Source organism: Centropristis striata, chromosome 18 (genome assembly GCF_030273125.1).
Source record: "Centropristis striata isolate RG_2023a ecotype Rhode Island chromosome 18, C.striata_1.0, whole genome shotgun sequence".
NCBI lineage: Eukaryota > Metazoa > Chordata > Actinopteri > Perciformes > Serranidae > Centropristis > Centropristis striata.
In genome coordinates this window covers 26,302,910-26,319,337 of record NC_081534.1, presented here as the reverse complement: position 1 = coordinate 26,319,337, position 16,428 = coordinate 26,302,910, and the positions used below count along the sequence as shown (strand labels likewise).

The following is a 16,428-nucleotide window of genomic DNA, read 5'->3' as shown; positions in this document are numbered from 1 at the left end:
CTACAACAGCATTCCAAATTGCATACTTTTTTATATCTACTGTTGCATGCAGTATGCATATAGTTGGGACATACTACTTCATCATAACATACCGCCTTGAACTTGACCCTTTTGGTCATAAACATACTGTGCAAAGGATTGTGGGTAAGAATATCCCACAAAGACATGCTTGGACATCCAGGACTCTTTGCATACTGCATTTGACATACTATGTATTTGGACATACTAAATATTTTTCTTGCATACTAAATATGGCAGAATGAGTATTGTAAATCAGTAAATCTAAATTTTGTTTAACTTATATTTCTATGGTTGATGAGACTCCATAATGTGATCAATAAAGGAGCAGGTTAATTAACATGAGCAGCAAACAGCAGCATTGACCATAAGGTGGCGACATTAAGACCTTTGCAAGTTATAAACCTTAAAAAAAAGAAAACATTATTTTAAAGTTGATTTAAATGCACAGCCCAAATAAAAACATACAAACATTCTTGCTCCTACGGTGTGCAATCATTATCACTGTATCTATCTCTGTGTTATCATACAAAGCCTACAATCATACCCATATTTCAAATATTTCTAGGGAAATGCAAGATAAAAGGTGTGTGACAGACTTCAGTAGTAATGGTATTGACTGGTACTCACAGCGGAGTTTATCTATAAGTTTCCCTCCACACAGCGTGGCCAGCATCGACTTCACAGAGAGCACCGTTAGACGGCTGTCAGGCTCACTGAAACAAACACATAATGACAATATAGTACAGTATATGTCACCCTCACTTTTATATAAGACCAAACGTGACATATTTTTCACTTTTAAACAACAGGATGTCAAAGGACTGCATCATTCAGGGACAGTTTATCACAAAATCAACTTTTCTGGGCGATTTGAGCACCACAAGCCGAATGCCCTTCCCTTGAGGGATCCATAGATTTTAGTTACCTGTCGACAGCTGCCAGTATGAACTCGGCCAGCAGGGCAGCGCTCTGTCGGGGGTTGATGGTGTGTGTGGTGGGCAGCCGCTTGCTGAGCTGGTTGAACAGGGAGGACAGCAAGTTTTCCAGTCTGGTAACGGAGATGCCGGCATTCAGCTCTACAGCGTTCAGACCAGCGTCCCGCACCGCCTCGATCACATTGTATATGTCGATCAGATGCACTGGAATAAAACAAGTCAAGTCAGCAAAATATTATTTAATCATCTTATCATAAAACTAATTTGACCCAAAAAATCTCTGTATTAACATTTTAAAGTGTATAAAACTAAACTGGTAAAGGCAAAAATTTGATTTAATTCTCCTAATAATTAATGTTCCCATGCTGAAGGTGAAGTAAGTTTTTTGACTTACAGTTGCATCTTTTCTGTATGAATCTGAGCTTGCAGGCTGTTCGATATGTAGAAAGACAAATGCCATCAAAGTTCTGCTCCCCTGTGGCGAAAAGAGGAGACATTCACATAACAGAATAAACATCTTTGGGGATTTAAAAATACTGAAATCAGAACACTGAGAGGCCCTGTAAGGCTTATATATGGAGGTCAAAGGTTACTCACGAAGCTCTGCAAGGATCTCTCTCCCGTCTGCTTCCATCATCACTTCAGTCCCCCTCCCTCTGTCTCTCTGACCCCCCTCCTCCATCACCATTCTGAAAGAAAAAAAAAAGAGTAGCAAAAGTCAGCACCAATCAGATGATGCAAAACACACAATAATGGCAGGTGTCTGCAAAATACAATAAATAAGCAAATGTGTTTTAGGATTAGATAAAAAATGTAACAATGGACAGATGAAGAAACATAAATTTGCCTCAAAGTAGATTCATTTCGATTTATTAATCATTTGTAATGTTTGTTTAAACACATAACAATGACCAAAGGATAAAAATAGAAGTTGTGTTGTCTGTGATGTTGTGAGTAGGGCTGAACGATATATCGTTATCGTATCTTTATCGAGATATGAACATTCAAGATATTAATATCGGAAAAGCAACGATATAAACGATATATTTCCCCCGCGCTCGCCCTGCATGTAAAGCTCTGGCAGTCACCATAAACATTACTTTTAAGATTGCCCTTGAACGCACCACTACGGCCAGCCAACCACAAAGCTTATTTCATGCTTGCTGTGGATCGACAGCTGAAGCCAACCAATGACAAACATAGGAGGGTGGGAGCGAGGGAGACGTAGACTGAGACGCACACAGCCACACACACAGGACATTCACAGCGGGGAAATCAAAACGAAAGAAACGAAAGAAAAGTGACATGAGTGCGGAAGATAATGCGGCCGGTGGCAGTGCAGAATCTAACATAAATCATCCTCCATTATTTGGAGGTATTTTGGATTTAGAAAGGATGATGTCGACCAGAGCGAGGTGTTGTGCAGGTCGTGCTTGGCGAAAATTGCGACGAAGCAAGGGAACACAACCAACTTGTTTCACCACTTGAAACAACACCACCGTGTGCTGCACGATGAGTATATGTGTATGCATTTTCTGCATACTGTTATGTTGTCTTATGAAGAATATAAGATGTTGCACTTCAATGCACTTTCAATGTTTCACCTTCCACCAGCTGCTGCATTGGTTATTTATTGTCAAAGCGGAGCTGCAGTAAAATGTTAATTTTTTTTTTTTTTTTCATTATTGAGTGACTTTATGTTAATGTTGATGACTGGCAGTGAGTTCTAATCAATAAAACTGCACTCTTTTGTATTATGATGTTTTTATTTTTCTGAAAAATGCTTGGTTTTCACCGAAAGCCGTAGTCATATCGTATCGTATCGATATCGAGATATCTGGCATGAATATCGAGATATGAAATTTTGTCCATATCGTTCAGCCCTAGTTGTGAGTATTGTTTGACTCAGTGCATTCCTGTTATGGTGTTTCACAGGAAATATGGTCAACAAAGACTAAGAGCAATTAATTATTCTAAGATTCTCTGAAATGACAAACCTTAAATAGGTACCCAATGAGTGACTAGATGGCCAGAAAATACAGACAAACCAGGCTCTGTGTGACTGTAACATTTATTTTTACACACAGGTCTACTGTATGCATACCGACACGCCCACACACACACACACACACACACACACACACTAGAGGCAGGCAGCTCAGAGTCAAATTCAGGGCCACCAGAGGATGAGCTGAGTGCTTGGTAAATAAACACATTAATGAGAGCAGCTGAAGAAATCTGATCTGAAGGCTGGCATTTAGACTGTTTAACAAGGGTACAGAGATAAAGAGAGAGAGGAGGGACTGTAACAGAAAGAAAGACAAAAAGAAAGACATAAATACAGGAAAACAAAGAAAGAAAGAAAGAAAGAAATACAGAAATACAGAAAGAAAGAAATACAGAAATACAGAAAGAAAGAAATACAGAAATACAGAAAGAAAGAAAGAAATACAGAAAGAAATACAGAATGAAAGAAAGAAAGAAAGAAAGAAAAAGATGTCAGGTGGCACAGAAAAAACACCACAGGATATCAGTCACCATGGTTACAGTTATACTACACCACAAAACTGAAACACGCACACACACGCAAATATTTGCATTCCTTGTATAAATGTGGTGACAAGCCAAACCCCCAACACACACACACACACACACACACACACACGCACACACACACACACACACACTTTAAGAAACTGGCACTTGCACACATTCACAGACACACAAACACACACAACGACACACTCACACGACACACACATTCCTGAGAGGATTTGAAAGCTTCCCAGGAGACTTCATGCTTCATTCAGACAAAAGAAGGATTCCTCCTTTCAGTCACTCTCTCTCTCTCTCACACACACACACACACACTCAAAAACACACACTCTCTCTCTTGCATCCACATACATCTTTATACAGCAGTTTCAGTCTACAGGAGCCTGATACCAGCTATTCAAGTGCAACTTTCTTGCTCCTAACACAAACATGCTCTCTTGACAGCTTACAGTGGCACCCTCCAAAGTGCCCTTGAATAGGACACTAGAAGCCCTTTGTCAGAGGACAGCTCATGTTACCAGACTGTAAATTCCTTCTTGAATGGAATACACAGATACATCAGGAGCTGTGATTCAAATTCAAAAGTTCAAAATTACTTTAACAATCCCCAAGGGGAAATTCAGTTAGTCTGAGCAGCAGCTATTGATTAGGTCGTTATTTACTGACATAAGGAAAAGAGAGTGGACCATTTCGTTCACTGGTGCTTGACAAAAAAAAAAAAACGCTGATTTCTCCACTTGTTTTAGAGATTATTTCCTCAATAAATCGCTCTATCATTTGGTGTGTAAAATGTCAAGAAATACTTAAGAGATGCCCATCATAGTCTAGTAAAACATTAAGGGATGTCATATTATTGTGTTCTTTTGTTCAAACAATTAAAATAACAAAGATATTCACACAAAGTACACATTTTTTGCTTGAAAAAGTACTTTGATTCTCAAAATAGTGGCTGATTAATTTTCAGAAACACCTTCCACTATCTTAAGTTACTGAACAGTAATGATATCAAAGATTGAAAAGACTGTTCGGCATTTTAGTTGGATGTGGGTGCATCCTCATTAACTATTCCTTAAACAGCACATTTGAGATCTGATCCCATTGGTCCTTGTTCCAACCCTTTCAAAGACATTTGCATAAAGATAAAATGTTCTTGTCCTTGCACCTCTACAGAACATATTTGCTTATCTGAATCTCTGCTGCTGGCTTATTCGTGTGTATTGACACTATATTGAAACTGCTGCACAATATTTTTTCCTTTGAATAAAGAATGTTTAATTTTCTTTTAATGTATAACTGAGAGCACCTGCAAACTGGGACGCACTGTTCCCTTACGGCAGGACAAACAACAAGACCCTGACCCTGCCATCTCGCTGATCTTAACAACCAAGCGTGAAGTCCCCCTGCCAACACTGTCCTCAATTATCAAGATGTCCTTGAATAAAGCCGATATATGCTTAAGAGTCGAAGCAGTAGTTCACTTACTGGCTTTCTGGCAGATATTTAGATGAATGAAAGTGAATAAGTTTCCCAAAAGGCTGAAATGTTTGCCTTTAAAGTGCAGCCAGATAAAGGAAGGCAGCTGAACAGGTGGATGCATGTGAGTCAGTGAAGTTTGTTGCTGCAAAGTTTAATAGACGCTCATTATAACTTCACACAAGAGCTGTTTGGACTAGATGTGACATGAGCCCAAAAAAAAAGTCTCCCTAGTTCACTGGTTACCACACTGGACTCCCATGGTGAGTAAATTGTTATTTCCAGCCTGGCCTTGGTGATAACTACACCCTGTCTGTCTGTCTGTCTGGGTGTCTGTCTATCTGTGTATAGTTGACATGGACGAACATTTGGCCTGTGAGGTTTGCTTCCCTTTTTAACTCTGCAAACTCTAAACTATCTTAGATATAATTATCCTTCCCGCAATTACCCCCAACTATGTCAGAGGGCCAGGAACAGCTTGGCTGCTGTTTTCCCATCACTGTAAGTACAAAGGTGGGTCACAGGAAAGTAATGTCAGAATCAAACAGACTTTTACCGATGTTCATGCTTCATAAATGAATCGTGCACCTGCAGCCACCTGTAAACTCACTCAAAACAACATAATAAAGAGCTAGCGGTGCCCTCAACTAAAGAAATTCTTAGTCGACCAACACTCAGATGATTTTCTTGACTACTTAATCCATTTAGGCTTAAAACACCTGTAAAAAATGCCTGTAAAACCTATGGGCGATTTTAAAATAACCCCCTAAAACCTGAAGTTTTTCTGGAAATTCAACAGAAATGTCAATGCCTACTAAATAATAGATTTTCAGCCTCTGTAGCAGATAGAAATTAAATTCAAAAAGTATTTGAGAGCTTATAGCTGTTATATCTGAGCTCCCTCCGCTATAGTCGTCATCCGCCATGATTTCAAAGTTCTGGAAAAGTCCCATGTTGCATTGCAACACTCCAACATGTATTCTGATGCATTTCATTGGCCAAGAGACCGAAAATAGGTGGAAAAAACTACAAATACTACAAAAAGACGTATCCGCTTTCCTGGCTTTAATGGTAGAATAATGCAACAGCGCCCCTGGTTTTAATGGTAGAAATTCGGTAATGCTTTGCCGACTTAAATGGGTTAATATCTTTTACACATCAGTATAATTGAGTTTCTCCACAAAGAATCATGACAAAAATAACCAATGAATGGTTGGATACCTAACTAAATACGAAGGGAAAGGTTGGTTTAAGTTTTTAAAAAACATCCTTGCTACTTGCTAGTTATGATAATCTGAATAAAAAAGTCCAACAAACTGTTGAAAACTAATTTCAAAGATAACATAAATATGGTTCTTACTACTGTTTTTGTTTGGTTTTTAGAGGGGGTATACATCATGATAAATGAAAAGTAGGTGATCGGGAAACAAACATAACTGATGTTTGACATTCTGTCCTATAAGTCTAAAGTCAAACTTATAGAAAATACTCAAAGCTACAGCTACAGTTTTGCAGATATTTAGTTATAAATCATCAAGTATTGGATAGATTTAATGTTTGGCCTGATGGTGGCACTAGATAAAAAGTTAAGGCTTCACCAGAAGAATTACAATTCATCATGACTGATAAATTAAGATAAATATTGAGATATTTGTTTCGACAGCTGTGTTGTCAACAATTATTTCTGCTATTAAAACACATTATTTGGTCGCTGAAGGAGTAATTGCTTTACAACCACTGTTGACAAAATGATTGCCTTCTTCAAAGTGAAGCTCAAAATGGATTATATGTTTGAGGTGATAATGACATCAAGGGCTTTGTTTACAAGACAAACAACTGTAATCCTGAGTCAAGAGAAGTGAACATCTATTTATGTTTACAGTGTAAAGAAAAGCCTCCACACACAATAGAAAATTAATGGAAGGCACTGATGACTGACAGAGGAGTTATTTTGTGTTCGGTTGATTAAAGTCTTGAGCTTAAGAAAGTAAAGAAGCGGAGAGAGAAACAAAGTGTAGGGAACGGAAGTGGTGAGGCCTATACAGCTGACTGCAAGTGTGTCGCTTTCTGTGTTTGTGTGGGTGGCGATGCACACTGCGCTGTTGCACCATGGTGTTTTATTATGGCTGACATTTGCTGAGCTTTACGGAAACAAACACACAACCAGCACACGTCGCCCTGAATATACACTCTCAGTCTTCCACTGACTTCTGGCTTAAGATAGGGCTTAGAACGCATACGTGAATGATTACATTTTTTCCCTATATAGGCAGTGTGTGTGTGTGGATGTGTGTGGTCATACCTCTCTGTGTCAGGGGGTCACACAGGACAGAGGAGCTTCAATAAAGGGGAGTCTAGCAGAGAGACACAGAGGGAGAAGAGAAAGGCAATTTGAAAAGTCTTTTCAGTCTGCAGACAATAATGTCAAAGGGTCTTTGGGGACAGCGGAGGACACACACTAAACAAAACAAGTGGGCTACATATACCATCCTACATCTCTATACACGTTCAGTAGATCTCTGACATTACACATTATGTTATAAATAAATTCTGGCCCTTTATGTAATGTGTAGTCACTGCTGGTATGATGAAGCCTCCTGTCTGATTGTAGCTCACCATAAAAACAGCTGAACGTCTTGTGATATTGCACTTTTATCTTCTATGTTTAATCAATTACACATTTTATGACTGATGTAGTGCATGGTTGCACTGATTGAAAGACCTTTACTAAGAGTGTTTTATATTAGCCATCACAAATGTCACTCTTGTTCACAAAACTAGGCCATCAGATTGCAACACAGCACAAAGTACTCACTCTACTAGTGCTACAGTCACACTAATCAATTCCTGTTGCTGCTCAACACAAAATTTCTGGATCATTTAAGGTTATTTAAATGGAAAAGCCAATCAAAATGTTCCTCTGTCTGGAGACAAGTTATGACCACTTTTAAATAATCTAAGTCTGCTCGATTATGGCAAAAATCATAATCAGGATTATTTTGGTCAATATTGAGACGTTGGAAACATCCACGTTTTTTGAGCTTTTAAAAACATCTTTTTAACAGTAGATTTTCTCAAACTTTAAATACAGTTTTAATGAAAAACAAGTTTTGAAAACAGTTAAAATAAAATGTAAAAATTGTATTTAAATAAAAGCATGTCGCTGTAAAGAAAAGGGGAATGCTGGATTTATAACACAAGACAATATGAGAGCATTGTTGTGAAATGGAATGTGGCTATAATGATTTTTTGAAATTTGAAAATAAAATGGGATTTAAATGCTACAGAAAGCAAATGCAGAAAATGTGTAGAGTGCAAACAAACAAAACCTTCCCAAAACAAAATAAAATACATTTAATTACTTCACAAATTCCATCTCAAATGTTTTTCTTTAACAAGCTTCAACAATCCTCCCACAACAAAGAATCAAAATATTGTCCCACAATTACAGCCTAACTCAAGCCTTGTGGATATAAAGAACAAAAACATGGGATATTTCTGCACTTTATTATTTTTCTCTGCATGAAGAAGGCTGAAATCTTGCAGACAACTTTAACAAATGTGTGTAAATGCACATAAGCATCTCAAGACAGCTGGATGTGAACTCCAGCCAGTCTGAATACCTATGAAGACAAACTGCAAGAGGCAGATGGTTACATCCTGTCAGCAGGTGTCACAAGAAAGACAACTGATACATACAGTAAATATTTCACTATGTTGCAGATTGACATAATAAACAAAAAAAACATTTAAAAAAAAAGCTGTGATACAATGCTATACTAAAGGTCAATAGTTAGATGAAAATGTGCTGAAATACTATCACATTATCACCACACATGTTGACATATCAGTGACAAGAATATAATGTTCCTGTTCGCATCTGGTTTCCAACCACCACACATGATCTTGACAGTCACATTGAAAACTGTCAACCTGTCACTATATTTTCAGCTGTATTTCATAACATGGACTCTTCAGGGAGTTAAGTTAGTAACTTCATGGTGGCTCTGACAGCTAAACCATGCATGACTGTGTGACGCAAATATTATGATGTAGAGTCTCATCAAGATGTACTTCTTCTCACTACAGGATGTTTGTGTGGCTGTGTGTGTAGGAGTGGTGTCGCATCAGTGCAGACCACCCAACCAGTGCACCTGTGCACAAACAACACACACACTATGAAGGCCCAACACCTGAACAAGGCAAATGGCCCTGAAAACCAACACACACACTCTCTCTTACACGCATACAAACACATATACACACCTGTTAGAGTCACTCTCAGTCTAAAACATGCAAACTAAATGGTCTAAAATCATTCTCTGCATCAACGCCCACACTTGACTCACCGCTGTGAATCTGTGAATTTGGTGAATCCACAAACTTTAGTGTTGTTGGACAGAAGAAGCAATAAAGCACGAACACCAATACAGAAACGGGCGTCAGGCAGGCGAGGTGGTACTAAAGAGGGGTAAGAGGGTGTTTACCACCCTCTGCACACCACACACACACCATGCATGCAACATGACCACATTACCATTTGCAGCTGCTCGCTATTCTCACCCTCTGCCCTGACAGGACCCGACCAGTTTGTGTGTGTGTGTGTGTGTGTGTGTGTGTGTGTGTTTTACATGATATATGTACAGTATGCTGCAACTTTAGACACTAGCATTGCTGAAATACCTATGGGCTCCATTTATCCTCTAAACCACTCTTTACTGTAGCACATGAATCAGATGAAGCTCGCTGGCCGGACCCACAAATCCCTCTGAAAAGCTCTTAAGCAACTTTCTAAATTAATTCTTAAATAGTCATGGTTTCAGGAAATTGAGAAACGTAGGCATTTTGAAGAGCTGACTGCGTCACCGGTGGTTTGCCTCAGTCTCCAGTGTTCTGAAACATTGTAGGAATAATGGAGACCAAATAAGCTATCACTAGGTGTTAAACAAAAAAGAAGCTGAGGTTTCTGCAAGACCAGGAATGCTGTTGGAACGGATTTTGTCCCGTCAGTGTAATCCAGCCCTGGTATGATGCTTGAATGTGTATGCACCGATTGGTGCTGCAATGGTTGATTACTGGAGGTCTTAATAAGCTGGACTGATTCCTGTCTGCTACTGCAATCATGAAATAAGTCTTAGGAGGAGTGCAGTATTTGTAGTTGTAATGGTACTCTGGGTATTAATGGAGGCTTTAGTGGTGCATGATGGGTGGGGCAGCAACTACCTATTATAACCACTTCAACAACTTATCTTAGAGCCTCTTTACCACGGAGAAACACTTTCAACTGCATCGATTGCAAGCAGGTTGAACTGAAAGCAAAAGCCTCTCCCTGCTTTTCCAATCTCTCTCTCCTGACCTTTGACCCCTGTGCTGCCAAAGAGACAGCCCGACTGACCCGGCATGACCCCGGGGTTGTCACCAGGCAGGTAAAAACAGAAGCAACACATCTCTGGTTACATGTTAAAGATGGACAGCTAGCGTTCCATGTCTGGAAGTCAGAAGTTATAGCATGTTCTGAGGTGGAGACATGCTAGAGTCTGTTGTTGAGGGTTTTACAAGTTCAGAACCTGTTTCTATCCCACCAAACCACCCAAGACGTTTGTAATTAAACACCAAACCTGAACCAGCACCAAGGATCCGCCATAAAAAACTGCACTCAAGTTGGTGAATTTGAGTGATTCTGATGTACCCAAGCTGGAAAAATGCCGAACACTTTCCCTTCCCCACCTTGCTTTTAAACTTTCCAGACAGACAAAATAGGCACATAGAGAAATGCAGCTCCTTATTCATTTCATGGAAAATTAGTGAGCGTTGACACAGCAGGCATCAGTGCCAAGGTACACACAGGTTCATGCAGGTCCATCCAAAAAAATTCACTTTTCACTAACTCAAATTTTTTGCCACAATGCAACAATACATCATACAGCAAGATGTTGCATTGTCCAACAAAATGCTCGCTCCTACACATTCTTGGTAAATTACGAGCATCTGTCGCAAAAAAGCTCAAATTAATTGTCACAAAGACAACTTATCAGAGCTGTAAAATCCTGTCTTTGAAAGTATTTGGCCTCTAAAAGGCTTCAAACTAAGGTAACTATTACTCAAACACGCCCCCACCAACACGGCATTGTTTTAAAGTAACTAAGTGCTGTTTTACTAAAAGTACCGACTTTTGTGAACATAGCATGTGTGCCCAATTACCAAATTCCTCTCACATGCATTTATATTGACACAAGCACTAGACCTGTGGCTGGAACCAAAGCAGACTTAAGTCTAGAACTGAAACCTGAACAGATCTGGCTTTTGGTGGAGAACTGTATGGTGATCATGCCAATTGCAAAGAAAGAAAGCATGTAATAAATCGAGAAAAAGAGTAATTCACACAGAAAGAGATAAGAAGAAGATATTAAGAAGAAATACAAAGAGGAATCAAGACGTACTAAGATGCCAGAAAGAAGGGAGGAAAGAGAGAGACTGAAGATGATGAAAGAGCACACAAAGAAAAGAGACGAAAGAAGTGAAGGTTGCATACTGTGCTGATAAAATCAGAGTGCATAACAGAAATGTTTCACACAAGATTGACCTTGCAGCCTGACATACTCTACAATAAATGCCACCAGCAATAGTCATCTCAAGCAGGGTCTCAGTCACAAAATTCAATTTTTACTGCTATTTTGCAAGTCTTCAAGGGCATCACGCATACCAAACAGTAAACGAGTAGAGAGCTCTGAGGTCCATCCAACTGCTCCTACATGCAAAATGAGGAGTACTTAAATTTCACTATAATTCAACTCTGGAGAAATTATATAAACCAGAGGCTGGATAGGAGTGACTGTTCTGCTAATCATAGGTTTCACCCCCACCACTATTATCTACCCACTCAGAGTGGAGACAGTAACACAATTCACTATAAATCAACTAAATAACTAAAATTCCACATAGAGACATGAAATTTAAAAGTAGAGGCCCATAAAGAATGATCTGCAGGTACATTTAAATACAAATACTAAACTAGTTGAAACTTGTTTGGGTAAAATAGGATACAAATACATATATATCAGATACTTGGTTACCATGTGTATGGTGGGTGGGAAAACTGGGAGGTTTAATTCTTGTTTCGCTCTCTCATTTTGCCTTGTTAAAGATGCAAACAAATCGCCCACAGCTCAATTTAAATACACAATAAGCATCTGCCAGGGGAAAAGTGGAGACCCTCAGGGGGCAGTTTGGGACACAGCCCATCAGTTCCTGCCATCCCTCTGTGTTTAGTTTCCTCCACGGGGTGCAAAAGTTTGGAAAAAGTTTGTAAATACACTGTTTTTTGGTCTAGGTTTGGATTTTTACACAACTATGTTTCTGTCAAAGCCTATAATTGTACTGTTAGTTATTGAACATGATCATGATTTGACTGTTCACTGATAAAACAACTGGTCAGTTGATAGTCTGTTTACTACTTTAACAGTTGCTAAAAGAAAAAATAATCATATTTTGAATTTTAATTTTGCAGATTATACTATGAAATCTATTTGTTTGGGTTCCAGTCACTAAATATAATTTGATTACTCTTCAGAATTCACCCAGTCAAAGGGGAAGAGGAAAATGCAAATAAACCAGTTAAAAAAGCACTGGAGCATAACAAAAACAGTAAATATTAGTATATAACAACTGCAGTACAGAAGTGTGCAACACCATTCATTTCCCTGCCTTGTTGTCTGCACTGTTTTTTATACTGTTGAAGAATCTGCACTTTATATATGCTCTAAACACATTTTTGTGTATGGGTGGGGGTTGGGGCTGTCATATTCTTTTAGCAGAATATGTTAAGGCCATCTCAGATAACATCCTCTGACAGCTTTTAGCGTGATACGTGACACAGTTAAACTTGCCACATCAGTAGCCATTTTTAAAAACAGATTAAAAACCTATCTTTTCTCTACAGCATTTGGTTGAATTGTGTGCATGTGTGGTTGTGGGAGTGGGTGCACATGTGTGAGTAAGTAAGTGTATATGTGGTGAATATGGCATGGCTTGTCTACCTGCACTCTTCAATTAATTTGTAATCGATTTGTTTGATTTTTCTGTGTTTTTTGTTGTTGTTGTTGTTTTAAACTGTAATTATGTGTATTGTGAAGCACATTGAGTCTGCCTTGTGCATGAAATGCGCTCTATAAATAAAGTTGAATTGAATTGAATTGAATTGATAAATCATTTCAGTTGAACCCACAGGTCATATGTTATGATGTATTAGCCTGCTCATGACTCATTAAAACATTATATGATTTATTTATTTTCACCCAAATGGATCAGATGAAATGATTTATTAGCCTGAACATCGACATCCTTATTATAGCATTCTTACTAGTAAACTTGCATCTGTTTCTAGTCAGCTTGTTGCATTTTTACTGTAACATACATGCAACGAAGGCTTAATGAAAGCACCTTAAAATATAGTGAGCCGAATGTCAAAGTGGATACTAACGATTTTTTTTAAGTATTAAGTTATGTTTTAATAATCCTGTAAATCTGGCAATAAGGAAGATAACGTAAAATTGCTAGATTTTTGAATGGAATACTGTTCCTCCCCTAAAGCCAGCCCTACTAGTTTCAGGTCAAACACCAATAGTAGTTTTGATTTGAAAAGTGGGCATGACTTAGTTTTATGACAACACTCAAGCAATGAGCCACACCGCTCTATAGACACCATTTAAATACAATATTTCGCAGGTATTTACTGGACACTTTGAGCTGCCATGAGTTTTCAAAACAGACTTGAGTCGAAGCTCATTTAAGTTGAGCTTAACGTTACTTCTGGGAAGCTGTGTGACATCTGAGCGGCCATATTGCAGAAAAGTTTAACTCCCTGTTCACCTTGTTCCCCCGAATGAATGTGTTCTAGAACTCACCAAAACTCGGCTGGAATTTCACACTAAAAGTCACACATACGTCAACTAAAACGTAAACACTTTTGACTTTAAGACTTTATTTCTTAGTAGAGTGTAAAACGGGGGTCTACTCACCGGGACTATTTTCGGCAGGTATTCGTGGCCAAATACCAACATCAACACTGAAACGTGTTAACGTTACTGACTTTAACCCGGTTTCGTCTCTGCTTGAAATATCCGCTTCCTCTTTTCGCCTTGTGTTACGGTCTTCTCTTTCTTTTTATGGCTGAAATATTATCGTCCCCGGTCCCGTTATTTATTTCCGTTGCGAGCCATGTTTCACACCCTCCACACCGCCCTGCTGCTGCTGCTGCTGTACCGGTTGCTGCTGTGATACTATTTTTGAAAGAAAGTCACTCCTCTCTCCGGTCCGTCCTGCCCCCTGCCCGGTGACAGTGAGCGCAGTGTGCCGCTGACACATTTAACCAACTAATTACTCACTAAACATTTAATAATACAGATTTAATTTAGTTTAACAGCATCTAACTTCTTTTTAAAGCCAAACATAAAAAGTCCGTTATGTTTTCAGTTACTTCGACCGTTACACCTTCGAACGTTCTGTCGTCATTACAACCGTTACATTTGAGGGGGAAAAAATAAGCTTTTATGCAGTTTTTATGTTATCCTTAATCTATAGTATCTATATAATATAATATAATTTATGATATCATCATTAAAGCTGATTAAAGTGGAAAGTCTCAAAGTACATTAAGGCTACTCAAGTATACTTTTGTACCGAAAATAAGTTCACTTCGATGATACTTTACATTGAGTCCCTAACAAGTTAGGCTATGTTTACTCAAATATTGTAGTCTACAGTTTAAATATATTTGTAACGTTACTTTAGCCAAAAGAGCTGGAAAGTAACTGTATTACATTTACTCAAGTAGTATACATTTTTAGGTAAATTAATCCGCAATAGTTGACAAAAAACAGCTAACCATTTCAATTTCGTAATGTTAATTATCTCTCCTAAAAAAACCATTAGAAAAGTGATGGCAAATAACTGTACTACATTTACTCAAGTACTGTACAGTTTTGAGGTAAATCATAAGGTTACCTTAGGTACCTTATCTTATTCTACTGCTAGCATGCTAACTAGATGTAGATTAATTTAAAATTGCCATTAAAGCTGTTAAATTGGAAAGTATCAAAGTACATTAAGGCTCCCCAGGTTTATTTTTGTACCCAAATTTGTTGATACTGTACTACATTTACTACACGTACTATACATTTTGCGATAAATTGAATGGTGTACTTGAGACAAAATCAACAAATCCTTTGCTTTAACCATTACAACTTCCAAATGTTAAACTGATCTCTCTTAGATAGTCTACAGAAAAATTAACGTTTATGCAACTTCTATGCCAACTTTATGCTAGCATGCTAACTAGCGATAAATGGTGATTCTAACTGCTTTTAAAAACTGGTTGAACTGTAAATTATCAAAGTACACTTAGGCTACTCAAGTATATGTTTAGTTCCCAAATTTAGTTCACTTTGTCGATACTTTACTACATTGAGTCCAGTGATGGAAGGTAAAGCTAAGTAAGCTATATTAAATGGTACTCAAATATCGTACTCAACAGTTTGACATATTTGTACTTTGGAGCTATTTAAAAGAAAAGTGGTAGAAAATAACTGTACTACATTTACTCAAGTATGATACAGTTTTGAGGTAAACCAACACGGTTAATTTATATTTTAGATTAGGATTTCTATGCTAGCATGCTAACTAGCGATAAACGGTGATTTCAACTTTCGGTTAAAGCTTGTTAAATTGGAAAGTATCAAAGTAAAATGATTAAGTTGTGTATTGTGTGGCCTACAATTTGTGGATACATTTACTGGAATGTTGTAGCCTACAGGTTAGGCTATTTTAAAAATAACTGGTGGAAACACAGTAACCTACAAGTACTTAAGTACAGGTTTGGGGTAGAGCTACTTGCAGCCTACTTTTATTGAGTACTTTTATTTTCTGTTCTGATATTTGTACTCCACTAGAGGGAAGTATTGTAGCTACTTTTTCCTCCACTGCAATTATTTAATACCTCTAGTTAATAGTTACTTTGTAAATTCAGATTAATAAAATGAAATACAATCAACAAATACATTCTGATGTTATATTATTATTTCTGTATTGACCTCTTGGTGAAAACTCACAAGCTACCTGCCAGTATAATATACCGCCTTTAAATTAAAGCAAAATAAACATTTAAGTGATACATGCATTAATGCATTCATCAATTAAATTATGTATTTTTTTTTACTATTCTGAAATGGGTTATTGTAACAAATGAGTAACTCCTGTAACTTCTTTACTTTATGTGTATCTTCATGCACTTTATACTTTTTCAATGCTGCATTTTTTTTGTATTTTTACACTGTTGTAAGATCTGAGTAATTCACCCACATCTGGAAATATTGTAAACTTTACTCCAATAGCTACCATGGTGAGTTAATTAATTAATTAAGCATAAAATGTAATTCTAATGTAACTA

At 37.8% G+C, this 16,428-nt stretch overlaps 1 protein-coding gene across 1 annotated transcript in view; it reads right to left on the bottom strand.

Annotated features, from left to right (window-relative positions):
• The window catches only part of LOC131990949 (dystrobrevin beta-like), a 35,171-nt gene extending 20,839 nt beyond the window's left edge, over nt 1-14,332 (bottom strand). The window contains exons 1-6 of the mRNA XM_059356200.1: nt 14,003-14,332; nt 7,288-7,339; nt 1,554-1,645; nt 1,351-1,431; nt 947-1,160; nt 649-734 (exon numbers count right to left, since the gene is read on the bottom strand). Coding sequence (XP_059212183.1) covers nt 649-734; nt 947-1,160; nt 1,351-1,431; nt 1,554-1,644 — 472 coding nt within the window. The 5' untranslated portion in view covers nt 1,645; nt 7,288-7,339; nt 14,003-14,332. The remainder of the gene's footprint in view (nt 1-648; nt 735-946; nt 1,161-1,350; nt 1,432-1,553; nt 1,646-7,287; nt 7,340-14,002) is intronic.
• Between the last annotated feature and the right edge of the window lie 2,096 nt (nt 14,333-16,428).